At 33.2% G+C, this 26,899-nt stretch overlaps 1 protein-coding gene across 6 annotated transcripts in view; it reads left to right on the top strand.

The window, feature by feature from the left end:
• The window catches only part of DENND1B (DENN domain containing 1B), a 317,390-nt gene that overhangs the window by 245,528 nt on the left and 44,963 nt on the right, over positions 1–26,899 (top strand). For 5 of the 6 annotated variants that reach the window (XM_074308679.1, XM_074308673.1, XM_074308672.1 and 2 more), the window contains 2 exons: positions 9,910–10,035; positions 16,437–16,538. In XM_074308679.1, the coding sequence (XP_074164780.1) occupies positions 9,910–10,035; positions 16,437–16,538 (228 nt within the window). The remainder of the gene's footprint in view (positions 1–9,909; positions 10,036–16,436; positions 16,539–26,899) is intronic. The other variant, XM_074308676.1, reaches the window with a different exon arrangement.

Below are 26,899 nucleotides of genomic sequence, written 5' to 3'. Positions count from 1 at the left end.
TTTTTTCCTGTGGACCCTCTGCTGTGTTGCATGCTGTAATCTTCTTAATGGCTTCATTCCAATATTCACACATAATATTTTAGATTTATTGACTGTTAGAAATACTACCATGCCAGTAGCAGTTCCGCTATTCCTAAGGTTATTTCAAATTGGAAAAATAAATCAGGGCAAGGCTTTCAGGAATCCTTTGTTTTCCTTAAGGAGAAGGAAAAAAAACTGCTTCCTGTCTTCTGACAAGAACACTTGTTTTTAGATTTCATCATTTCATTGTAGATTTGGATCATTAAAAAAAAGAAGAAGAAAAAAAACAAATAAACAGCCACTTTATTGAGAATGAATTTTAAAATAAATGACTATTACTCAGAATACATTTTCAAGTTAAATTATGTTTTAAAAATGTACTTAAGTTGGCATTTTTTCCAAATCTAATGATTATTTAAAGAAACTATTGTTAAAAAATGTATAGCTGTGACCAAATATTTGAAGATTTTTAATTGCAATGTAAAACATTTTTATTTTGAAACAAATATTTATTTTCAGTATATCACATGGTATTTTTATCAGCATATTCTTAATTATAAAAATTGTTTTATACTCATTAATTTACTAGTTACTAGTTGTTTGTGTATATGTACATGATGATAAATATATAATACATATATTGAATATAGGATAATTTTAGTTTAGGAAAACATTTAATTGACCTTTCAATTTGTTTTTACATAATGATTTTGTGAGAAAAGCAAGCAACTGCATTAATTGATATGATTAATTTCTGAAGTTGTAGTTTTGCTACAAATAATCAAAAAACATTTATTAAACACTACCTTTTCATCAAACACTGTGCTAAGATCTGGGATATGAAAAAGGCACACAATTTAATAGGAAAGAAAGTTGGAATAATAAGTTGGAAATATTTTTCATAATTATTTTAAAATGTGATTTTATTAAAATATTTCCATTAAACTCTTCATTTCAATAGAATAGCAAAATAGAAAATATAATTCAATGGAAATTTTGAGTAAACCTTGAAATTATTATCAAGCCTGGAAAGTAAATATTAGGGTTTATTAAATTAAATTAAAATTTTTTTCTTAAGAAAATCTAGAACCAGAAAGGCCTACATTCTAATTCATTTATTCGTCAGTTTCATGATCCTGTCCAAATTATTTAACCTCTCTTTTACTCCATTTTCTCATCTGTAAAATGTTGGGATTAGATTTGATAACTTTAAATGTTCCTTCTATCTCCAATTCTGTTGTCCTGTGAAATGCATTATGACTTAAAAATATAATCAGGAAGTAACTCATTCAGCCTATGTGAGAAATTTATATATGATAGTAATAATAATTTTCTCACATATACAAATACTAATACTTTTGAACAAATTAACACATTTTAATCACATTTTATGAAGAATTAATTAGAATATTTTATAAGAAAAGATTGTATTTTGACCCTGAAAAAAGATAGTATTAATGATAGAATCATAGCATGAATTTATATTTGTGCCTTCGATATTTGTGCCCTGGTCATTGTAACACGTTTTTCTTCTTAAATCGTGAAAATATGCTGTATACTGAAGAAATTTCTTAAAGGTTCAATAACCACTCTTTTTAAAAATTTGTTTCATTGCTTAAAAAGGGTAAATGTGATTTGTCAGGCTTCTGGTCTCTAAAGTACCATAATATTTTAATACTAAATCAATTGGCAATTGGTTACCTTAATTTCTGGCTAAAAATGTCCCTGACAATCTATTCCTTCTTTGCATTGAAACCTTATTTTTTTCCAAAATTCACTATAGACTAGAAAGTGGTTGGAAGTGACTCCACTGACATTACCAAATGGGGTAAAGGGTTACTAAGCTTCTCAAAAGACCTCATGATAAAGTAACATCACCTGTAAATAAATTTTATCAGCACTGACAGGAGATGGTTAGGGTTATTATTAGACTTTCATGTGTATCAACAAGTTTAATTGTGTTATCAGGAGTGAATGGAGTGCTAGGCCTGGAGTCAGAAAGACTCATCTTCATGAGTTTAAATCTGGCTTTAGATACTTATTACCTGTGTGACCTTGAGTAAGTCACTTAATCTATATCTGCCTCAATTCCTCATCTGCAAAAAAAAAAAAAAAAAAGAGCTGGAGAAGGAAATGGCAAACTACTCTGGTATAATTGCCAAGAAAACCCCAAATGGACTCATGAACAGTCAGACATAAATGAAAGAACTGCACAACAATAATAGAATGTGTGAGGGGGGAGAAGTAACTTTTACATTATTTTCTAAAAACAAACAAAAAATCCAAATAATGCAAAAAATTGGGGAAATTCCAGGCACTCTCAAGTTGCCTTCAAAACAATTGCTTATTTATAATCCATCCCTAAATTAATGTTCTGTTAAAACAAAGACAATGATTTATCTTTGAAGTTTTTAAATAAAATTTTCTTTAAATGTTCAAGCAAATAATTTTATGTTTCATAATTTTAATATATAATCCATTTTTTCACAAATTAGATTGAATTTTATTCTTAACTAAGTTTCTATATGTATTTAATATAGTAGGATCAGTTAGTTATAATATGGGTTATGACAGGAAAAAAAAAAAAAAGACCTGGATCATTTTATTTTGGTTGCAGATTTGTCATACCTGTGCTTTGTAACCTTTGCTTTCTAGTGTTGAACAACTTTTGAAATGACCTTCTCAAGAAATGGTCAGGTCAAACAAAAAATAAGATTCAGATTTCAGTGTAATTGAAGGAATATTCTTTTTAGCTCTTAGATCACTGTTTCTTTAAGATGCAAATATTGTTCTTTTACTTCATTAATCCATATGGAAATAGCTCTTTTAGCCAACTATTGTTATTTCCATGGGTAGTGATTTCTTACAATTTGATCATCAATTTTATAACCAGAAACATTTAAAAAAATTTTAATATTATTTTTCCAAGTTCATGCAATGATACTTTTCAATATTCACCCTTATAAACCTTGTGTTCCAAATTTTTCTCCCTCCTTTTTCCCTTCCCATTTCCTTCCCCCTCCCCAAGACAGCAAGAAAACCTATATAGGTTAAATATGTGCAATTCTTCTAAATATATTTCCATATTTGTCATGTTGCACAAGAAAAATCAGATCAAAAGGAATAAAAACAAGAGAAAGGAAAAAAAAAAAAGCCAAGCAAACAACAAAAACAGTTTCCATGTGAAAATTGATGAACTGTTTAGTTGGCATTATTGTGGAGAACAGACCATTACTTGTGTTTGAACAGACATCTTTTTGGGGTAATTGCCTAGATTTTAGAGCTTATTGAACAAATTTTACATTGGATTTTTAATTTTCATTTTCAGGATGTTTCAAAAAAATTGAGTAGTAAATTTTCTTCTTTCTATTGATCTCTCTTTTCCAATTTGAAAATAAATATAAATAAGCAAATATTTTTGTACTTATAAGTCATTTTCTTTTTTAAAAAAAAAATCTTTTTGGGGATTCATGTCTAGTAATAGTATAATGGGGTTAAAAGCTATGCATGGTTTGGTCATGGTTCATATTTTTGATCATTTATCCAGTTGGAGAATGGCTATTTTTTAAAAATTAAATTTGACTCAATTCCTTATACATTTGAGAAATGAGGCCTTCATCAGAGAAACTTGCTTCAAAATCCTTTTTTTCCAATTACTGTTGCTGACTCTTGTTTCTCCCTTGTTTATTTTGTGCTCTTTCTCATTTCACCCTTAACCTTCTTCCAAAGTGTATTACTACTGACCATCTCTTCCTCCAATATGCCCTCTGTTCATCTCTCCCTTTCCATATTCCCTACTTTTCTGAAGGGTAAGTAGATTTCTATATCCTTATTGAGTATGTATATTATTTCCTATTTGAGCCTGAGTGGCTGAGTTCACTCCCTTTCCTTCTTTCCTTCTTTCCCTCCAATGTAAAAGTATTTTCTTGACTCTTTTATAAAAGAGATATTATCCTTTCATTGTCAATTCAGACCTATGCTCTCTGTCTATATAGACTTCTGACTGCCAAAAGAATGAGAAAGTTCTAATGATTTACAAGTATCATTTTGCCATGTAGGAATGTAAACAGATAAACCTTAAGTCCTTTATGATATCACTTCCCAGATTACCTCCATATGCTTCTCCTGAGTCCTGTATTTGACAATAAAATATTCTATTCAGCTCTGATTTTTTTTTTCATCAAGAATGCTTGAAGTCTTCTGTTTCAGTGAAAGTTCATCTTTCCTCTTGAAGGATTATACTCAGTTTTTCTGGGTAGGTGATTCTCAATTGTAATGCCAACTCCATTGCTTGCTGGAATATCGTGTTCTAAAGCTCTCTGATCTGGGAATGCAGAAACTGCTAAATCTTGTGCTATCATGGCTCCACTATACTTGAATTATTTCCTTCCGGATGCTTGAAATATTTCCTCCTTGATCTGGTAGTTCCAGAATTTGACTATAATATTGCTGCGAGTTTTCATTTTGGGATCTTATCAGGAAGTGATTGGTGGATTCTTTCAATTTCTATTTTATTCTCTGGTTCTAAAATATCAGCACATTTTTCCTTGATAATTTCTTGGATGATGATATCTAGCTCTTTTTTTATTATGGTTTTCAGGTAGACAAATAATTCCTGAATCTATTTTCCATCTAGTTGTTTTTCCAACATATTTTTTCTGTTTTTTTTCATTCTTTTGGTTTTGTTTTATTGTTTCTTGATTTCTTATAAAGTAATTATAAAGTTTCCATTTGCTCAATTCTAATTTTCAAGGAATTGTTTTTCCTTAGTGAGCCTTTGTACCCCTTTTTCCATTTGGCCATTTTGCTTTCTAAGGCATTTTTCTCATGACTTTTGTATTTCTTTTTGCACTACTTTCAAATTCTTTTCCCAATTTTCCTTTGTCTCTCTTATTTGATTCTCAAAATCCCTTTTGAGCTTTTCCATGCCATGAAATCAATTCTTATTTTTCTTGGAGGCTTTAGATGTAGGAGCTTTGAGTTTTTTTCTTCTTCTAAGTTTTTTGATATTCCTTGTCACCATAGTAATTTTCTATGGTCAGAAACTTTTCTGTCTGCTCATTTCCCCAGCCTATTACATGATTTTCTCCTTTTCCAGGGTTGAGGGTGCACTGTCACAATTTTCAGGGATTTGTGCAGCTGCTTTTAAGGATCTTTCTAAGACCTAACCACAAGCCCTCTTCTGTCCTGGAACTATGAGAAGGGTCCTCACCCCACTGTGGCTGTAAGTTCTAGTGTTCTAAAGTAGTAAAGAGACCTATGCACTAAGGCCTCAGGGAGCTCTGTACTTCTCCTCCACCCATGCCCACTCCTGATTTGCCACTTTTCCAAGGTCTTTTTACCCTAGTTGAGACAAAATTTTCCTTCCGATCTTCCAAGCCATCTTCTGTGACTCTGGGCTGGGAGATCTAGAAACCAACAGGACTGCCACTGATTCAGAGGCCCAAGGCCTGTTCCTACTTTGCTGGTGTTGGGTCAAGGCCGCCAGTGCCAAGAATGCTCACTTAGCACCCAGACCTTTATTAATGAGCTTCAAAGTTGCTTTTGGTCGGAAAATGTTGTACTCTGTCTTTATGGGTATCCTGATGCTCTAAAATTTGTTTAAAGTCATTATTTAAAGGAATTTGGAAGGGTTTGGGGAAGATCTTGGGTGGGGGACTTCACTATCTGCCTCCTTCCTCCTTTATTTTTAAGTCAATTAAAATCTTTTTCTCAAACTCCACTAAAATTCTCCATTACAACTCATATATATCTTTTTTTTTCTCATCACAAAGCTATTAGAATAGTTTGTCTTGTCGAGATTACTTTAATAGTCTACTAATTCATTCACCTACTGCCAGTCTCTTCCGTCTCCCAATTTATCCTCCTCAGACTTGCCAAAACAATCTTCTCATGGTAGGAGTTTGGCTCCGCCATTCTCCTGCTCCTGTCATTCCACTGGCTTCCCACTTCTTACACTTTACACTCCCCATTATCTCTGTGCTCCAGTGAGCCTGAGCCTCATGCCGGATCTATATCTCCCTTTCTATCTCTGCTTCATGCTTTCTCTGATTTCCTTCAGTGAAAACCCTATCTCCTGTTGGAAATGGTAGTGATGCTTTTTTATTTTAGTGCCTTGTCTTTTATTAATTATTTCTGATTTATCTTGTGTATATATTGTTCATACCTATTTTTTTGCAAGTTGTTTCCCTCATTAGACTGTGAGCTCCTTGAGAGCAAAGACTGTTTTTAGCTTTTCTTTACATCTCTTACCACAGTGCCTAGCACATAGTAGATACTCATTGTCCATTGACTGCCTGTAGCATAAAATTAAAGCTCATTAATTTGGTCTTGAAAGCCTTGAACAACCCGTTCCCCAGTCATTTTTTCAATCAGATTCATAATGTTCTCCTTCAAATACTTTATATTTTTGCTTCTACTCCATTACTAACTCATTTCCCCAGATTTAACATCATATCATCTGTCTCAGTGCATTTGGATAAACTCTTGAACACTGCCCTTTTAACTCTCAACTCCTAGAATTCTTCCTTCAGGGTTTGACTTGGGAGCTGCTTCCTAAAGCCAAATGATATGGGAAGAATCTGAGATTGAATGCAGTATTTGGGCCAGTAGAAATTGTTCAATACATACTTTGCAGTGGCTTAATTTTGAGAAAAAGAAATGATTCTACATGAGAACTTGAAAATTATGAACTTACTGGAAAGGTGTATACATACATACACACACATATATGCATATGTGTGTGTGTGTGTGTGTGGGTATATATATAGTTTCACCACTTCTTTTTTTTTTTTTTTTTTTTTTGGAGTGTGTGGGGGGGTGATATATCTCCACTATACAACGCCTGGCCACAGAGTAGACACCTAATAAATGTTTTTTGGGTGATTGTTGATTGAAAATGTTAGAATAAAAGATCTTCCATTTCTCTTTCAACTGTAAATCTTCTAATTTTGGGAATGTATATATTAATTGAATTCTGTGAATCTTTAAAGTGTCATAATCCCCATCATAATTTCCTTCCCAAGTTGCTTATGTTTTAAAATGAATGAACTCTACAGTTTTATAAAAGCATTTGAAAAGGTATATATTACTTAAGCAATCCTTCTACTGAGAAAATCCAATTAACAAATGTACCCCAGTTCTAATCAGATAATTAGGCATAATAAAATAAGTAATCTTGATTTTATTAAATGATAAAAATAAGTCAATCATCTTGTTAATGTCAAAATAATTTTGAATTAATACCTGTGTGAAGTAGTAGCTACTCAGATTCTAAAGAGAATTATTGAAATAGTAAAGTTTTAGAAAAAAAATTTCAGAAAAAATTAATATGAAAAGCAAAACAATTGCTTTTGAATGTGAAAAAGGCTATATGTTATATATATATAAAACATATTATACATTTATACATTATAAACAATTATACATTATACATTATATTTATTATACATATACATATATGTAAATGTAAACTGTTGAACATCTAAAGAAAATCATAGCAGACAATGATAGCACATAGCTCAGTGTAAAAGCACAATTGACAATATTATTTTGTCATACTTTTAACATGTTCACATCAAAAATAGTGACATGATTTTTAAAATATATATTTTCCTCTTACACATTTTCTTTTAGATACTAGCCAGCACAAAGGAACACTAAATTATTACTGCTCTGTTCTCTGACAAAGAAATGTAGAAATGATTCAAATCTATTTTTGTATGCTGCTGATGGGAACCCATTCAGCATGAAAAATTATATGAAGAGAAGAATACCTTTGGCTCTATGCTTAACATTGGAGTGGGGTAGAAAATGGGTATTAGAAAAACATATAAGTAAATACAAGGTATTATTCTTGTTAAAGCTTTCTTGTGATGATTTCACAGTTTCTCTGTGAATTTAGCTCCTTTAGACTAAATACTAAGCTTCTGGTCTCTTTTATGTCTTTCTATTCAAATAGATATGTCAATAAATTTTGCAAGTCTAATTTGGAAGTAGAGTAAGATACATTTGTGGTCAGATCGTGAGGGTCTTGGTTCACTCTTTATTTAAAAAAAAAGAAATTATAAAATATCCTCTCCTTTACCTTTATTTACTGTTTGTAATTTTTCATCACATTCAGAGCATGGCTACAACTTGAACAAAGAAAGACATTTTTAACAGTTATTCTCTTTATTGCATTAACTAATTAAAATAATTTATACTCATTAGAAAGTCTTCAAATGAAAATATATTTCCAAATTTTGATAAAATACAGGACAAAAACTATCATATGATAAGCATTTTTAAACATTCAGATGCATCAGCTCTTGTGCTAATAAAATTTTTGAAAAACATTTAGTGTCTTTCAATATATAATTTAATATTTTTTAAAAAATCTTAAAAGAGTGCTTATATATGCATTTCATGGGCTAAATGAACTAGGCTCTCAACTTTTATCTGAATCTATGGAGCTTGGATATAAATTGAAAAGATCACAGCTATGGGGAGAAGACCTATACTGTAAAGGCCTTTCTGCATAGATTATGAACATCATAACTCAATAATTTTTTTCAAAACTATAGTTATAATTGGACCCAATGGGGGTCTCTTTCTTTGATCAGATCACAGTAACTGTGACTTTACACTGGAAAATGTCACTACTGTGAAGGTTTATCACCTGTAGAGCCAATCTTTTCTCTGATGCTGTGTTCCTTTCTCATTAGCATTATTCAAAGTTTAGTTGTTAATTAGGTTGACACTTCAGTTACAATAATCATCTACAAGAGCAGTCATGACTTGCTTGCATTAACCCCCCCAAAAAATATTTTCTCTGTATACATTCAAAAGAAAGGAAAGAAGGAAACTATTTTGATTCTAGGATAGGTGAATATACCCTATTTTTAAAAACTTGATTTTGTGCTTTTTTTCCTGTCAGTTTAAAAATATTTTGAGCCATCTTAATCATTTTTCTGGTAGGTAATTATAAGTAGTGAATATGAATAACCATATTTTCCAGGCAAACAAATCTAAATTTCCATGCTTCCTAAGTATTTTAACATTGCATATTTATTAAAAAAAAAAAAAGGATGGAATACATTGGAGGGAAAACAAACCTATCTCCTTTCATATTTTTTTATATTCAGATCATGAGTTTTGCTTAAATTAGCATATAAAGTCAGGGCTATTAGTATATGTATTGATAATATCCTCTAAAATATATAAAAATTGAACTTTGTGTCATCAAGCCAAATATGATTGGTATACCTCAGAAATCAGGCAAAAAATTAAGTGATTATTCTTATTAGGAATACTTCAAAGATAAAAATATCTTTGTTTTTAACCATCCTAAGTACTGAGAAATTCCTTATGTTATGTTGAACAACTCCCATCCTTCTTAAGTAACAAATAATGGTTGATTAAATGCATAGGTACAAATTGTACATGCTAATAAGGCATAAAAAACCTAGAACAAAACTTAAAATCAAGTAAATGTTGAGTAAACCTTGGGGGCCCTTAACAAATAATCTTACATATACAAATGAAAGATACCCAACTGGCTTCATCTCAAACAAGTAGACACATGTTATGATTGCTAAAATCTTTCTGAAAAGTGGCTCACAAGCAGTTTACTATAAAATAATTAAAGATTATTTATGTCAAGAGGCCTTGGGAAAAAAAAAAGAGAGAGCATAAACCAATTTGCATTAGCACTTTACCATCATCTCCTGCTTTCCTTTCAATTAACGAACCAGCAGGTGCTCTCTTCAGTTAAAAAGATAAGCTATCAAAGAGGAGGATGATTTTTTGGCTGACCTGCAGACACTGTGGTTTGCCTGCTGATTGGGTTCATACCTTGCTGTACCAATTTCTGAGGTGTTAATTTAACTGTTCCTCTCTGTCACACAGGTCTCGGCCTTGAAAAATAAACTGAAGAAGCAGTCTACAGCTACGGGTGATGGAGTAGCTAGGGCCTTTCTTAGGGCTCAGGCTGCTTTGTTTGGATCCTACAGAGATGCACTGAGATACAAACCTGTAAGCATTTCTCCGTTATTTCAGTTTGTTTGAGATGGGGGGAAGTATGAACCCCATTCACACCTGAAAAAAGATTTTGGGGTAAGGATGTTTTTTAAGAAAAGATCATTTTCATTCCCCTTCTATGCTTTATTTTGGATCCTAAAATTAATTCATTTTTTTATGGATGGTAAGCACTTATTTAGCTTAAATTAGCATTTCTCTTCATTTCTATTATGCAGTCTTCATTATTCCTAGAAATTCAATATAGAATAGATTCATGAGTTGTATTAATTTATTTTAAGTTGCCAATTCTCATGAAAATAGATAAATGAAAGTAAATAACAGTTGGACTTAAAAGATTATTTAGTTCTAAAATATAATAGGTGAACATAATAGAAAACATTTCATATCAAATATAGGTAAAATCTTTCATGTTAGTGATCTTCTTGTACTTTCAATGTTATAACATTCAAGTGTGTGTTATTTTTACTTTATTTTACATGTCTAATATGTATCTTTTTAAAAATTATACATTACAAATAACTACAATATTTTATTCTTTTTTCCAGTGAAAAGAGAATGAAATATATTGCATCTTTGTTCTGTCACCCTGATAGAGTATCAAGTTTTGTAATCTAATATTCTGTTATTAGATGAACAAGTTAGCATTAGGTCTTTTATTATATATTTTATAATAAAATATGCATATGCACTAGTAACAGCTTAATCAGTATTTGTGGAACTGAGATTAGTTTGCATTTATTAAAACAATATTTAGTATGTACAACAGAGACCAGGTAACCAAAGCCTATAAACTACTTTTGGTTAAATAAGTTGTGATTTTGCATTTATGCTTTTAGAGAGTACAAATTGGTATTTTTGTTCTCTTCATGGTAATGATTGATAAAAATTGGTTAAACTTACTTAGAGATAATGGTAGTAGACTTTTGTTATCTATTCTTTTATCAGTTTTCTATTTTTTGGCTTAGTTTGTTTTAAATGAATCAGATAAGACTTATCTCAGTTATATTCCCATCTTACTTTTACTCAGCTCAATCACTAGTTGTTTCAGGCCTTTTCTGTTCTCTAAAAATGCTACTGCCTTTTCTTCATAGGCAATGCATTCTGTCAACTTTGCATAAGTGTTGCATATATGTGTATTTATATAAAATTCCTTGAGATTCAGTACTGTTTTTTCTTTTTCTTTGTATCCCCAACACTTATCAGAGTGCCAGAGTAAAAGTTTAATAAATTCTTGACATAGCTATTTATCATTGCTCTAACAGTCATTTCATGTCTATTTGAATATATTTCACTTTAATGGTTATCATGAGTTGATATTCACTGTGCAGCATCTTCCCTTTCCCTTCTTGAAGAAAAAAGTATGTATAAGCATGAACACATGATATATTGGCATGAAACTTCTGACTTTAGCTGCTTTCATTTTTTTGCTTCCCAACTGTGTTTTCAAATGTACTTTTTTTTTTTGCTGCTTTGCTTTGCTCAACTTTTCACTGCAAACACCAAGTATTAAAAATTATTTCTTTATTGAATTTGAAGTAATATTCATATAATTTCTGTACTTATTAATCCTATCCTTGTTATAGACTGAAGTAATCTTCATGGTGGTCTTTTTGCATATAAGTATAAAGAATACTAAAATGTAAGAAATGATGATTCCATGAAGACAGAACAAAACCAAGTCTGAAATCCTTTATTTGCTTTTCTAAGGGAGAACCAATGAGCTATGCCTTTAGTTAGTTGCAACTTTGATCTTCTTATTTCATTTATAAAGAAAATGTTTGGTTTCATATTATTCAGTTCCTCCATTGTAATATCTATTTGATCACTGGCCTGTAAGCTCATATTTATATTGCAAACAGTTAAATATTTATAGGGATGGTCTTAAAATTGTATGATTATATGGTTTATTTTGCCCCCCTTTTTTGCTGTTCTGCCTATATCACTACTGAAATAGAAGAAGGCCACAGAGGGTTCAATATCAACTTGGCAAAGATATGGGAAGTGGTCATTCTTGTTATAGGAAATAGCACTAGAAAAGGCATAGAGATTGGGGCAGAGTGAATAGTAGAATTTGGATACAGTAAATAATTGAGAAGAGACATAGTGTAAGATAAACTTGGAGATGGGGAGGGGAAAGGTTGTAAATATATTATGGCATTCTTAAATGCCAAGCTTAATTTGGTAGACAGTAGAGACCTTTTGAAGGTTTTAATTTGGGCATGGAATCTTATCAGAAGATAGCTTAAGTTTTAAAAAGACCATTCAAGCAGCTTGACATCCCAAATCTCTTAACAATTTGATTTTAGCTCACTTTTTTTTTTCCAGGCTTATTTTGTAAACTCATCTTCCTAGTTCTTGATTCCATTACCTATACTATAGTCCCTTTTCATTTGTCTCTTAGTGAGCGCTAGCATCATTTAAAATTAAGCTTAACAGGAAACATTCTATGTGAGACTCTAATTTCCCAGTTATTTATGATCTCTCCTTTCTCAGATATTTTAATATCTACTTACCCATAATCTTTCTGCTCAGTTTAATAAATCCTGTTTGAAGGCAGAGATTTTTTGCTCTGTTTTTGAATTTCCAATGTCTACCATAGAGCCTTGCACCCAGTAGACTTTCAGTAAATGGTTAGATAAGCAGAAATACTGATTGAGGGTCTTAACAAAAAGTAAGGAATTCATTGTAACTAAATTTTAAGTAATAATCTTTTTTCCCCTAAATTCAGTTTCATCTTCCTTTTAAATAGATTTTGCTTAAGTTAGTAATTATTGTTTTATGTCAAAATGAATTCATATAAATGACTTAAAAGGTGAATTTAATTTCCTACTGAGTGCACTAACCACTGAAGGGGAGAAAATTCTAGGGCAGTTATTGTAAAAATAATTACTTTTTTGTTTAGGTGTAGATTGTTTTCATCAAGTACTTTAATTCCTGCTTTTCAGGAAAAAAAACCACGTTTATTGAATTTTGATTAAATAGACTTTGATAGTAGTTAGTATTTTTTAAAAGTAGTTTGTAGAAAGCAAAGTAGTTTCATCTTTTGTTGTTATTATTGTTTATTTTCTTTTTTTTCTTCCTTTTATTTTTCCCCTTTTGATTTGTGTGTAGTATGATGAATATGAAAATATTTATAAGAGTTTCACATGTTTAACCTATATTTGATTGCTTCCTGTCTTGGGGAGAAGGGGAGGGAGAAAAGAAAGGGAGAAAAATTTGGAACACAAAGTTTTTCAAAGGTGAATGTTGAAAGCTATATTTGCATGTATTTGGAAAAAATTAGTATACCATTATTTTTTAAAAATAGTTTGTAGATTAGTATTAAAGAAATGATTATATGATGTTTTGTTATTTGCCTTTTAAAATTTTTTTCAGTTTATTTTTTGCTTTTGAAAATTTAAGTTTCAAATTCACTCCTTTTCCATATCCACTAAGAAGGCAAGCAATATAATAGCTATTATACTGTGAGAAGTTATGCTGTATATATTTCCATATTAGCCATATTTTTAAAAGATGAAAGTGGGAAAGTTTTACTTCAGTTTGCAGTCAGAGTCCAATCAGTTCTCTCTCTGGAGGTAGAGTAACATTGGAATTGCATTCCTTTTGGATAGATTGATTAAGAACGGGATCAGAATTAAGAGAAGTTGGTGAACACTTTCTATAAAAAGTGGGATTTTAGATGGAACTAAAAGCAAGACAGGGAAGTTAGTGTGTGGAGATGAAGAAAGAGAACAGTACAGACCAAGGGAGAGTCAAAGAAAATGCCTGGAGCTAAGACTTGAAGTGTGTATAGTTCACAAAACAGCCAAGAAGCCAATCTCACTAAATGGAAGAGTATGTGTCAAGGAGTCAAGTGTGATAAGACTGGAAAAGTAGGAGAGGGGAAGAGTCTTAGGTTAGGTCAGACTTCAAAGTTCAAGCAGAGGATTTTGTTCTTTATCCTGGAAAGGATATCACGGTGAGGGTGTCAGTGGGAGAAACATGTTTGAAGGTATATTTTAGGAAAATCACTAAGTGGCTGAATGGACTTGATGCAGGAAGACTGACCCGGGGTTATTGCAGTAACCCAGGCATTAGGTGATGAGATCCTGTACCAGAGTGTTGTTGGTGTCATAGAATAGAATGAAATGGCTATGAGAGGTGTTGTAATAAGAGGATGACTCCTCATTTGTGAGCCTGGGGACCAAGAGGATGGTGTTGTCTGCAGTCACAGAAAGTAGGAGAGAATGGTGCGTTGGGGAAAAGATAATGAATTTGATTTGGGACATGTTTAGTTTAAGATGTCTACTGTATGTCCATGTTTAGATATTTGAAAGGAGGTTGGGACATGTGATTGTAGCTCAGTAGAGAGGTTTGGAGCAGGAGGAGTAGATTTTAGAATTATCACCATAGAGATGGATGGTAATTAAACCCATGGGAGTTGATGAGTTCACCAAGTGAAATGGTATAGAGGAATAGAGAAATGGGTTCAGAAGAAAATGATGATAGTGAGAGGAAAGAAAGTGGAGACCTCATTTATATTGCCTTTTGAAGGAGTTTAGCTACTAAAGGTAGAAGAGATATTGGATAATAGTAGGGATGGAAGGATCAGGTGAGGGTTTTTTGAGGATGGGGGAGACAATGGTTATGTTTATAAGTAGTGAGGAATAAGCCAGTAGGCAAAGAAAGTTCAAATAAGTGGTAGAGTAAGCATTACAGAGTAGTATTCTGTTAGAGAAGATGAGATGAAATGCAATTGTTTAAGTAGTAGAGGGATTAGTCTTGTATAGAAGTACTTACAGTCATCATGATGAGATGGAGTAAAGAAGAGATAAAAACAGAAGGCCTCTCTAGAAGGAAGAGGGCAGAAGAGGGAAGTCACTGACAGTGGCCTTAATTTTTTTTCTGTAAAATATGAGAATATTTTAACTTCAAGGGTAAAGGAAAGGGGAAGTTTGATAAAAAATGATAAGGTTTAGAAGAACTGATTTGGAGAGTCATATAGTGAGTTGATAAGGCAGATGTAAAAGAATCACTAAGCAAGAGTGAGAACCCAGTATTATTCCATAGTATTTCCTATAAGTCTCAAATAGTAATTAAGAGCATCATGTCCTGGCCCCAGTCAGCCTGATTTTCCATTACTTCCCTTTACCTATCTTACTTTGTATCAAACTTATTTGTCCTTTGTCAGTTCTCTTTCTAAATATCCTCTTGACCTAAGGAGGCAGTATTGTATGCTCCATGGCTCCTCAAATAGTACTTAAAATTGTTTTAAACATAACTCTGCTTTAATAGATTTGCTGTGCATTGTTATTGCAACTCATTAATCATTATTTCACTTGTCAGCAACTTTCTTTTTAAGTATTATATTATTAAGGGCCTACTTAGGGAAGAAGTCTATGATAGTGAGAGTATCTGCCAGTGTCAGAATTGTTTGATGAGTTTTGAAATGCATGAATAGTATGCAATGATAGAACCAGATAAAATTTACATAGTTTGCATTTTTCACTGAAGTTATACTGATTTGGTAGACTACTAGTTCTGCCGTATAGCAAATGCCAAAAAACCAAAAAGAATAATTTCTACTAATGAGTAAAATGTGAAGACAGATGTAGGAAACAAACATTATTTACTAAAAATTGTACTTGTAATCATGAAGAAAAGATAATATATTCAATGAAGGGCATAAATAAGAAATTTAGTTTATGATAAGTACATTATGAAAATTATTAGATTATAAGTAATCAGAATTTTAGACAGTGAAAAATGTAACTATAGTAATGAAATTCATATTTGTTGAATATTTGCTAATGTGCATTTTAAAGCATTCTTTTGTTTTCAAATTTAATTCTAAATATTTATCCTCCCTCTTATCCCTCCCATACCCACTAAGAAAGCAAACAAAATTATTTACTTGTGAAATCATGCAAAGCATTTTCATATTAGCCATGAAATGCATATTTAAAATCTAACCAGTAGGCCTATGAAGCCTTTGTTAATTTTGTGTCTTGGGAGTATCAAGGATTGAGTGCTTCCCTTACTTGGAGTTGGCTCACTTTCATTAGGAGAGAAAAATTCAGCGTCACTATCTACTTATTAGGTGTCCTAATTTATAAGCTATATTTTATTAAAAGTATATAGTACTTAGTAGAGTCTAATTAGGAGAACCGTACTTCTTGACTAACAATTGTCTTCACTAACAACTGAACAATATGTCATTTATATTATAAGCATCATGAAGAGAGTGCTTATCCAAATATCCCAGAGTTCCCAAGTTTTTATTTACACACACATACACCCCACTTTGTGTATGTGTGTATAGTTATAGCTATAGGTATCTCTATATATTAAGGACTCCATAGGTATCTTTATGAACAATCATACTTAGGCCTTTACAAATCTCTATTTACATTTAGGGAGAGCCTATCAGTTTTTGTGAAGATAGTTTTGTAAAGCATCGTTCCAGCTTAATGAAACAATTTTTGGAAAATGCAGTGAACCTTCAACTTTTCAAGCAGGTAAGTGTGGACAACTTTGACTTACTTCTCTATTGTATAGTGATCACTATGACACTTTTTGTTATTTTGAAGCTATGTTTAAGTCTTGCTAAGTTTGATCTCTTCTAGGGAAAATTACCTTTTTTTTTCCCTTACCAGATGAAATGTTGCCTCTCCTCTTCAATTTTGTAGTACTAGAACATGTGTGTGTATGTGTATGTGTGTGTGTTTGTAGACTTAAAAGGAAAATCTATTTGTCAAATATGTACCTTTGACTCACCAAACTCTTCTTCTCTTCCTCCACTATCACCACCACCACCACCACTTCCTCTGCTGTTTAATAAAGTTATCTGGGGACACTAAGAAGATCCATTAACTTGCCCTAAGTCAGAGGCTGAAGGCAAGATTTTAACTTAGGTGTTTCAAAATCAGCTATCAATCAATCATCTCCTGCTCCCTCTCTAAGTACCCTCTGCAAACTTTATATGTTGAAAATTAGTGCTATGAAAAACTTCATGTTTACTAACTTGTAATTGTTTAATCTGCTAAGGACAATGTATTTACCCTCAATGTAAAGCAACATACTTATTGTATTAAAAGTCTTATATTGTGGTATGGTAGGATAGCATGATAGAGGAATTCTGTCAGTAAATATTTATTTAGTGTCTGCTTAGTATCAGGCACTTAAACTATGGGTAATTTCAAACAAAAAGAAAATATAGTTACTGTTTTCAAATTACTCACAGTCTAGTAGGAGCTTCATTCTTAAAGAGAACCAAAATGACATCATTATATTAGAATCAGTACAGTGTGCCTCACTGTGACTAATCAAATCAGTAGTCCACCCCAGGTAGGCACAAATGGGCAATGTGCACATCTGGGGAGAATTCTCTAAATTTATAGAACTCCTGTTTCTTTTGAGCTACTTTTGAGTTTACTTTTTGTGCTCATAGAACACAGCACACCTTCTTTGATAAGGGAACACCATGCTGGGCCAGTGTCAACTCCAGAGTTCTTCAGAGAGACTGTGAGAATGTCCTTGTATCACTTCTTCTTACCAGGATGTGGGTACTTGCCTTGTATGAGTGATCTATAAAATAGTCTTTTAGACAAGCATACGTTTGGCATTTGAACAGCATGGGCAGCCCATCAGAACTACCGTCTCTGCAGGAGAATTTGATGCTTGACAGTTTAGTTTGAGAAAGAACCTCAGTGTCCAATATTTTATCCTGCCAGGTAATCTTCAGAATCTTCCTAAGACAATTCATACGGGGGAGATTCAGTTTCCTGTCTTGATGCTGGTTTCCTATCCAGGTTTCACAAGTATACAATGATGAACTCAATTCAACAGCTCTGTAGGCCTTCAGTTTGGTCATCAGTCTAATACCTTTCCTCTCCCACACTTTCCTTTGAAGTCTTCCAAATACTGCATTAGCTCTGGCATTGTGTGCATCAATCTCATTACCAAAATATACATTCCTGGAAAGTATCCTGGAAAGGTAAATAAACTTATCCACAGCATTCAAAGGTTCTCCATTTGTTGTTACTGATGGTTGGTTCCACAAATGGATGGTATGATGCTGGATGATAGAGCACCTCTGTTTTCTTGGTTTTGTTAGGCCAAAATTAGCACAAGCAGCAGAGAATCAGGCCATACTTTGTTGCATCTTAGCTCCAGAGGCTGTGTGGAGTGCACAATCAACTGTGAATAAAAACAATATGCACCAACTTTCCTTCCACTTTAGTCTTAGCTTGTAGTCATTTCAAGTTAATAATTAAATAATTACTGCACCATTAGTGTAGTAGCTGACCTTGATACCATTTTCATCCTCATTGAAAACATCTAAAAACATTGCTTAAAACATCATGCTAGGGGCAACTAGATAGTGCAGTGGATAAAGTACTGGCCCCAAAGTCAAGAGGACCTGAATTAAAAATGTGGCCTCAGACACATAATACTTACTAAATGAGTGACCCTAGGCAAGTCACTTAACACCAATTGCCTCACACAAAAAAAAGAAGAAAAAGGCATAGAAGCAAGTACATAACCTTGTGTCCCTTAATTGGTGACTGGGAAAGCTCAAAAGCATAATCCATTATCCAGAATCCATGAAATTGATATACTATATATAACTGATGAACTTCTCAGGGAATCCAAATTTTGACGTAATTTTCTATTACTTCTCATGACTGACAATATTTCACTTGGCCAGATCAATAAATGTTGTTTACAGACCTCTGTTCTGTTCCTGACTTTGCTTGGGAAGCAAACATATCAACTGCTCCTTGCATTTTTTGAAGTCATGCTGCCTCTTGGGTACTTGACCATATTCCAGGTGAAGAATTAGCTTATTAAGACAAGAATTCCTCCACCATTAACTAAGAAAGGACACACCCTGTAATCATTACAGGGCAATTTGTTTCCATTACCTTTAAAGAGAGATGCACAATGGAGGAATCCTTGAACTCCTGAAATATAATCTCTTGCCATATAATTTGGAAAATTGCAGTCATTCTTCCAAAGGATTCACTGCCATGTCTAGTAGCTTATGCTACACTAGCATTAAAGTCACCCAGACTTGTAAGCTTGTCTTCTTTTGGCATATTAATAAAGATGATCTCCAGGTCTTCATAAATTTTTTCTTTGACTTCATATGAATATGTCATTGTAGGAGCATAAGCGCTTTCTTGCAAATGGCAATTTGTATTGTCATGAGCTTGTCATTCACTCCTTTTGATAGGAATACAAGATTGTTGCAAAGCTTACTCCAACTTCACGATGCTCCTTTTCATTGTAGCCATTCTAGAAAAATATGTATCTAGCTCTGACTTTGGTAACTTGGCCTTCATGTGCCAGGCTTGTTTCACTAAGGGCTGCTATTTGGATGTGATACCTGTTGAGTTATCTTGCAACAAGGACTGTTCATCTTCCAGGTCTGATAAGTTGTGTATTATCCATAAATGTGCACATTCCAAGTACTATTGGTGAATGGAATCACTGTTGTAGAAGCTTTATACTTTTTTTTTTTAATTTCAACCACAGGATTGAATACCCTGCTTATCATTATAAATAGACCAGGGTAATAAGCAGAAAGTTTTTAGTTGCCAAATCCCACTGCTGTTTCCAATGAGAATACATTCCTGTGGCCTGAGCCTCTTGTTTGCAGGATTGTGACTACAGCTACCAATGTATCCTCACCAGCTGCTTTATCACTTCCTTGTCACCATAGGACTACAAGAGTAAAATGATATTAGTGATGGCTTTTAAATTCATGCATAAATTGGATTTATGTGAAGAAGAATTGCACAAAATCACTGACTTTATTCTCTCTTCCAGAATTATTACAGTTCAATGACAGGAGAAAGTCAAGATAACTAGTGATGGCTTGAGATGTAGTACAGGACTTCTTAATTTTTTTCTGCTTGTGATTCCTTTTCACCTGAGAAATTTTTATGTGACTCCAGGTATATAGGTATATAAGATAGGTATAAAATCAAACATATACTGTTAATAAATCATAATTTTGCAACCCCCACATTCAGGTGCAAGATCATTTAATATGAAGTCACGAACTACAGTTTAAGAAGTTTGAAATAGTGAATAACTTTGGTGTCTTCAATGTCTACCAAGATCTAAGCACTCTATGGCACCTGCTTCAACTGTCTTCATGGCTGTTGAAACAAATTGTTTTCATCTGCCCATTATGCCAAGGGAAGTCTTCACGTGCTTGGGTAGACACCCCTCTGTTCCCAAAGTTTGAGACTCCTCAGTTACTCTCAAACTGGCTGTTACAGCTTCTGTAGATGGAGAGTTAGGTGAATCAGTTAGACACCAAAGATGGAAAGCCAGACTGAAAAGGGCTTGACATCAAAGTCTTCTTTGAAAGCACAATGCATCCCAATAAATAAATATAAAAATAAGTCAATAATAGGTAATTTGAAAATACTCAACAGAGTGAAGGTATTAGATGATATTATTTAATCATTTTCATATTTCAGATGCTTTCCCCAGTTCTAAATTGTTAAACTCATTGATGTGATCAAGTCTCTTGACTACTAATTGTTAATTTTTAAAAGCCACTAAAACTTTTTATTAAAAAAATATATATCTGCATGAAGGGGTTTCATGTTTTGAGGGTATTGTATATTCATTAGTAACTAAGCAAATCAACAAAGAAAATGAACACAAATTAGATAGAATGTAGTTCATTTTGGATAGATTATTTTCATAACAATGATGATAGATTCACTTAAAATACCAAGAAAAGTTTTTTAGATCCACAAATTCTAAGATATGCCAGATTTTTTACAATGCTTTTTTTTTACTCTGCTAGTATAACATAAACGAATGATAATTGTGCATATTTGATTATTTAAAAGTATAGAAGGTCCATATCAAATATAACTTCCTTTTCTCATTAGATTACAAGGCTTAGCACAGTATGTGGTATGTTTTTATTGTTGAGTTATTTTTTCAGTCATGTCTGACTCTTGTCATCTGGTACATATTAAGTACTTAAAGTATCTTTAGAATTTACAATTTAATGTCAAGTACCAAATAGAAAAGGGGCAGCTCAATGACCCAATGAATAGAGTTCTAGGCCTAGAGTCAGGAAGATTCCTCTTTGTGAGTTTAAATCTGTATTCAGACACTTAAACTGACCATGTAACCCTGAGCAAGGCATTTAAACTTGTTTGCTTCATTTTCTTCATCTGTAAAATGAACTGGAGAAGGAAACCTCCAAAGTAGGTTTTTGAAGAGGCAGACATGCGTGTACAACAATTATCAAATATAAAAGATGCAATATATGTAAAGTGGATGAAAGAGTGGAGTCTGGACTAAAAAAGATCCTGTATTCCTCCCTGTTTCTTTGAATATATCACAAACTCTCAGTGCTCCATTGAAGTTCTTTGCCAATCAATCAAAACAAGTCTCTATAGGTATTTAATATGTGATGAGCTCACTGCTAAGTGTGGGGAATACAAAGAGAAAAAAAAAAAGAAGAGTTATAGGACATGTATATAGAAGATATGTAAGTAAATACAAAGTACATAGAGAGGAAGGGACTAGTGGCTGGGGGAAAGGTGGCAGGGGTAGGAATAGCCTTTAAAAGAAGAAACATTTGAGCAGAGTCTTCAAGGAAGTCATGTATTCTTTGAGGTTCAAATAAATAGGGAAAGCATTAAAAGCATGGCATGGCATGTCTGAGGAATAGCAACTAGGATAGTAGAGCTAAGCTGTAGAGAGTAAAGCAGAAAGTTAGAAAGATAGGAAGAGGCTAGCTTGTGAAGAGTTCCAACTAAAGAATTTTATATTTTTCCTAAGAAGTAATTAGAAAGTCTGTTGAGTGTGCATTTTGGATTGGGAATGATAAGAGTGAGTCCTGTGCTGTAAGACAGTCATTTTGGCAGCAGTGCTCAAGACAAATTGTAGCTAGGAAAGAATTGAGCCAGGAAGATACTTTAGAAAGCTCTTACCCTAGTACATGGAAAATCTGAGAAGGACTTTTGAAGTATGATGGTGGCTTTGTGAGTAAAGTAGAGAGTTTAAATAAGAAATGTTATGGAAATTGAAATAAGATCTGGCAATTGATTGACTATGTAGGGTTACTGATAGTGAGGAGTACAGATGAACAAGTTGAATTTGGTTGATTAGAGGCTTCCTGCAGAGCATTAGTGAAGTTCAAAAGGAGAGGCAGATACATAGTTTTGTTTGGGATATATTGAGATGCCTATGATATATTTAGCTCAAAATATTTAATAATGATAAGGCTCTGCAGATTAGTAGATACACTAGTATATAGATCTAAAAATTAACTAGAGAGAGATAATTGAACCTTTGGGAGTCAATGATCCCCAAACAATGGAGATATAGAAAGTATGGGGTATGCCCTAGAGTTAGGAGAACCGAGTTCAAATTATGGGCAAGTCACTTAACCCCCGTTGCCTCACCAAAAAGTTTAAAAAATAATTAAACTATCATTAGAGAGTTATATTCACAGGATAGAAATAAGACAATAGGACTTAAGAGCCAGAGATAGAACAATTTGCACTGTCTCTATAATCAAAGATACCAAGAAGCCTAAACTGTTTTTTTTTTAATTTTCCAGGAAGTTTCATATATATATATATATATATATATATATATATATATATATATATATATATGTGTGTGTGTGTGTATATGTATGTATATAAATATGAATATTTCCCCCGGTTACACATAAAAATAACATTTTTAAAGGGATTATACAAGTTGTACATGCATTTTTTTACATATTTCCTTATGAATCATGTTGGGAGAGAAAAATCAGAACAAAAAAGAAAAACCACAAGAGGAAGTAGAAAAAAGGGAGAAAAAAAGTGAACACAGCATGTGGTGATTTACATTCAGTTACCATAGTTCTTTCTCTGGATGTGAATAGCTGTTTTCCATTCCAAGTTAATTGGGATTATCTTGGATCACTGAATTACTAACAAAAACTAAAGTCTCTTATAGTTGATAATCTCATAATCTTGCTGTTATTGTTTTACTAGTTCTTTTTGTTTCAGTCAGCATCAGTTTATATAAATCTTTTCAGGCCTTTCTAAAATCAGCTCGTTCATTATTTTTTATAGAAAATAATATTCCATTACTTTCATATACCAAACTTATTCTGACATTACCCAATTGATGGGCATTGATTCATTTTCCAGTTCTTTGCCACCACAAAAAGAGCTGCTACAAACATTTTTTGCGCATGTGGGTCCTTTTCCCTCCTTTATGATTTTCTTACGACACAGACCCAGGAGTGGCACTGCTGATCAAAGTGTATACATAGTTTTATAATCCTTTGGGCATAGTTCCAAATACCTTTCCAGAATGGTTGGATCAGTTCACAATTCCTCCAACAATATATTAGTGTCCCAGTTTTCTCACAACCCCTTCAACATTCATCATTATCTTTTCCTGTCATCTTAGCCAGTCTGAGAAGTGTAAGGTAGTACCTAAGAATTGTTTTTATTTGCATTTCTTTAATCAATAGTGATTTTAAAACATTTTTTCATGTGACTGAAGATTTAATTTCTTCATATGAGAATTGTTTGTTCATGTCCTTTGACCATTTATCAATCGGGTGATCAGTTCTGATAGATTTTCAATAATGAGATGATCCAGGCCAGTTGCAGTGATTTTATGATGAAGAGCCATCTGTGAATCACAACATAGCATTTTTACTCTTTTTGTTGTTTGCTTGCATTTTCTTTTCTTTCTTTTTTTTTCTTTTTTTTTTTTTTTGATTTTTCTTGTGCAGCAAGATAATTGTATAAATATGTATACATATTTTGGATTTAATATATTTTTACCACGTTTAACATTTATTAGATTACTTGCCATCTAGGAGAAGAGTGGGGGAAGATGGGGAAAAATTGGAACACAAGGTTTTCCAAGGGTTACTTTTGAAAAATTATCCATGCACATGTTTTGAAAATTAAAAAGCCTTAATAGAAAAACAAATATAAAGTGTTTTGAATGTAACTGGGAAAATATTAAAGAAATAAATATTTTTTAAAAAAGAAAGAAATGAGACCTTTATCAGAAACACTGGCTGTAAACTTTTTTTTTCCTGCTTTGTGCTTCTCTTCCAATCTTAGCTGTGTTGGTTTTGTTTGGGCAAAAACTTTTAAATTTATTTTAATCAGAGTTGTCAATTTTGAATTTAATATTTTCTCTAATTCTTCTTTGGCCATAAATTTCTCCTTTCTCTTAAGATATGATAGGTAAACTATCTCTTGTTCTCCAAATTTGCTAATAAGTTTCACCCTTTATGCCTAAGTCATGTATCTATTTTTACCTTATTTTGGTATGGGATTTTGGTATGGGTTCCAGTTTTCCCAGCAATTTTTGTGAAAAAGTAAGTTCTTATTCCAAAAGTTTGGGGGTTTATCAATTACTAGATCACTATAGTCATTGATTATTATTTCATGTGTATCTGACCTATTCCACTGAATTCTGTTTCTTAGCTAGTACCAGATGGTTTTGATGACTGCTACTTTATAATATAGTTTTAGGTCAGGAACTGCTAGGTGCCTTATGAATTATCAGCCAAGAATACCAATCCCTTAGCACTCTCCACGAAACCTTCGTACTATAGAATACCCCCACAATCTGACTCTGGGATATATTCAGCAGTTTTCCATAGTATTACAATAGTCATTATAGCAGTGCATCTCCCTTAGTTCAACCCACTATTCTGTGAAAAACAAGCAGTAGACTTCTATTTCCCAACCCATTTACAAAGGAGGCCTTGGTATAGGATGGTAGTAGCACATTTTGTCTGGGGATCTGATGGGAGGCCCTATTTCACTACTTCCTCACCATCTGAGGACTGAGGATTAACCATTGAGCAGCTATGCAATGGGAGGTAGAAGTCAAACTTGCCCAATAGTCAATGGAAACCCTGCTCCCCACTGACTTTTCTGTTTCTTTTGCCTCGTGGAATTAGGTGCAAAAGGAAACAGAAGATATGAGGTCAAGAGAAAGGTTGTTTCTATTTCCATACGTTTTCCACATCATGCATGAGAGATCAGATCAGTAGCAGGAGGTAGAAATTTCTTTAGGCAGAGTCAGAATTCATGCTGATGGCCCCTGCCTTCACTCAGAGAACAGGAGAAGCAAGGCATGGTCAGAGGAAGGTCTTTCTCCTTTCCTCCCTGAGATTGGGAATCATCCTTTAGTTCAGCCTCTGCAGAAGTATAATATCAAATCAGAAGTTAGCAGATGAGCAATAGGGGACTTTAAGGAAAATGACCACCAAAGATCTTAGAAGAAAGAAAACTTAGCTAAAAATTTAGACCATAGGCAAATAAATTGATATGAACTATTGAAATAGAAGAGAAGATAGTTAATAAAACATCTAAATGATTTCAAATATCTAGGTTTGCAAGACAAAGAAATCTGAATTAATTTCGTAAGGAACTATCACAATGTTTCTGAATGGTTCAAGAGAGAAATCAGAATACTGAATGAAGTAAAGAAAAAAGAAAGATTTTTTTGGCCTGCATAGCAGAAGAAATTAGGAAAATAGAAAAGCTTGAATCTGCACTGGCAAGTCTCTATAAAAACAAACAAACAAACAAACAAATAAATAAATAAGGGGCGGGAGGAAGAATAGCTGTTTTTGAATATAGATATACTGAACTGAAGAACAACCTGAAAAAAGAGAGGCATAAACTCTTCTGGAAGAGAAGCAAAAGGCGAACATGTTAGAAGTACATAGGTTATCTACATAAGCAAAACAATACTAGTACCATTTATGTAGTGCTTTAATCTTTATAAGTATTCTCATTTTATCCTCACAGTTGTGATAAGTACTGTTATAATACCGTTCTATAGATGAGGAAGTGAAGATATATAGAGGTTAAATGATTTACCCAGGATGACACAGTGAGTAGCTGTAGCAAGATTCAAACTCATCTTGCTGATTCCAGATGCAATGCCCTGTTTTTGGTTCTGCTGTGCTACAGAGAGCTGTTAGAATACAGGGGAGCCACCTGACATGGCTGCTGAAGACCTGCAATTTGGATCTCCTCTTGGGAGAGATGACACAAGGAGACTGAGAGGCAGTTGCTGTTTTGTGACTTCTCTGACTGAGAGGCTGTTGTGCTGTCGGATCTCTCTCCTCTTCCCTCTGTCTCCAATTTAATCTCATTCCCAGTCCGCAATACCTGTGTCAGCAAAGACTGCCATAGCTGTGGAGGCTCTTGGAGAATTGATCTGTCCCTTAATACTGTTCTACCTAGCTGACTCACAAGATCAAAATACATTGATTTCATAGACAAGATAGATCTTCCTGAAAAAAGAAAAAGAAAAACAAAACAACACAACAAATATCTGAACACTATAATATATGAAATAATACAAGAACTCTGCCTAGAACTTCTGAAAGCAGAAAACAAAAGCTCCAACTAAAATGATCCAGAGGTCATGATCTCAAGAAAAACAAAACAAAAAACCCTACATGTCAAAATCCAGGACACACAATGGTGAATTTTCACAGTTCTGGTAATGAACAACAAATTCTCCAAGGCATCAGAAAAAGGATCTTCAAATATAAAGGAAAGGAAATTCAAATTGTTATGCCACAATTCTCTTTTATTGTCTTGACTCAGTTTCCCTAATTATCCTGACCCAGTTCTGCTTAGGTTTCTCTGATTCTCAGTTCTGCAAAAGTTCCCCTCCCTCTTTATCAGAATACTTGATAGAACGTCAGAATGCCTCTCCCCATCCCAAGCTATTAGAATATCAGATACTGTCTTATCAAGATGCCTCTCCCCCCGTCTGGGGTACCTCCCCCTGATTATATCATCCCCTCTCCAGAAGCTCACCCCACCCTGTCAGAGTC

This window comes from Sminthopsis crassicaudata, chromosome 4, assembly GCF_048593235.1.
Source record: "Sminthopsis crassicaudata isolate SCR6 chromosome 4, ASM4859323v1, whole genome shotgun sequence".
Lineage (NCBI taxonomy): Eukaryota > Metazoa > Chordata > Mammalia > Dasyuromorphia > Dasyuridae > Sminthopsis > Sminthopsis crassicaudata.
Note: the sequence above shows the minus strand (reverse complement) of the source record. Positions and strands in the feature narration are given on the sequence as shown.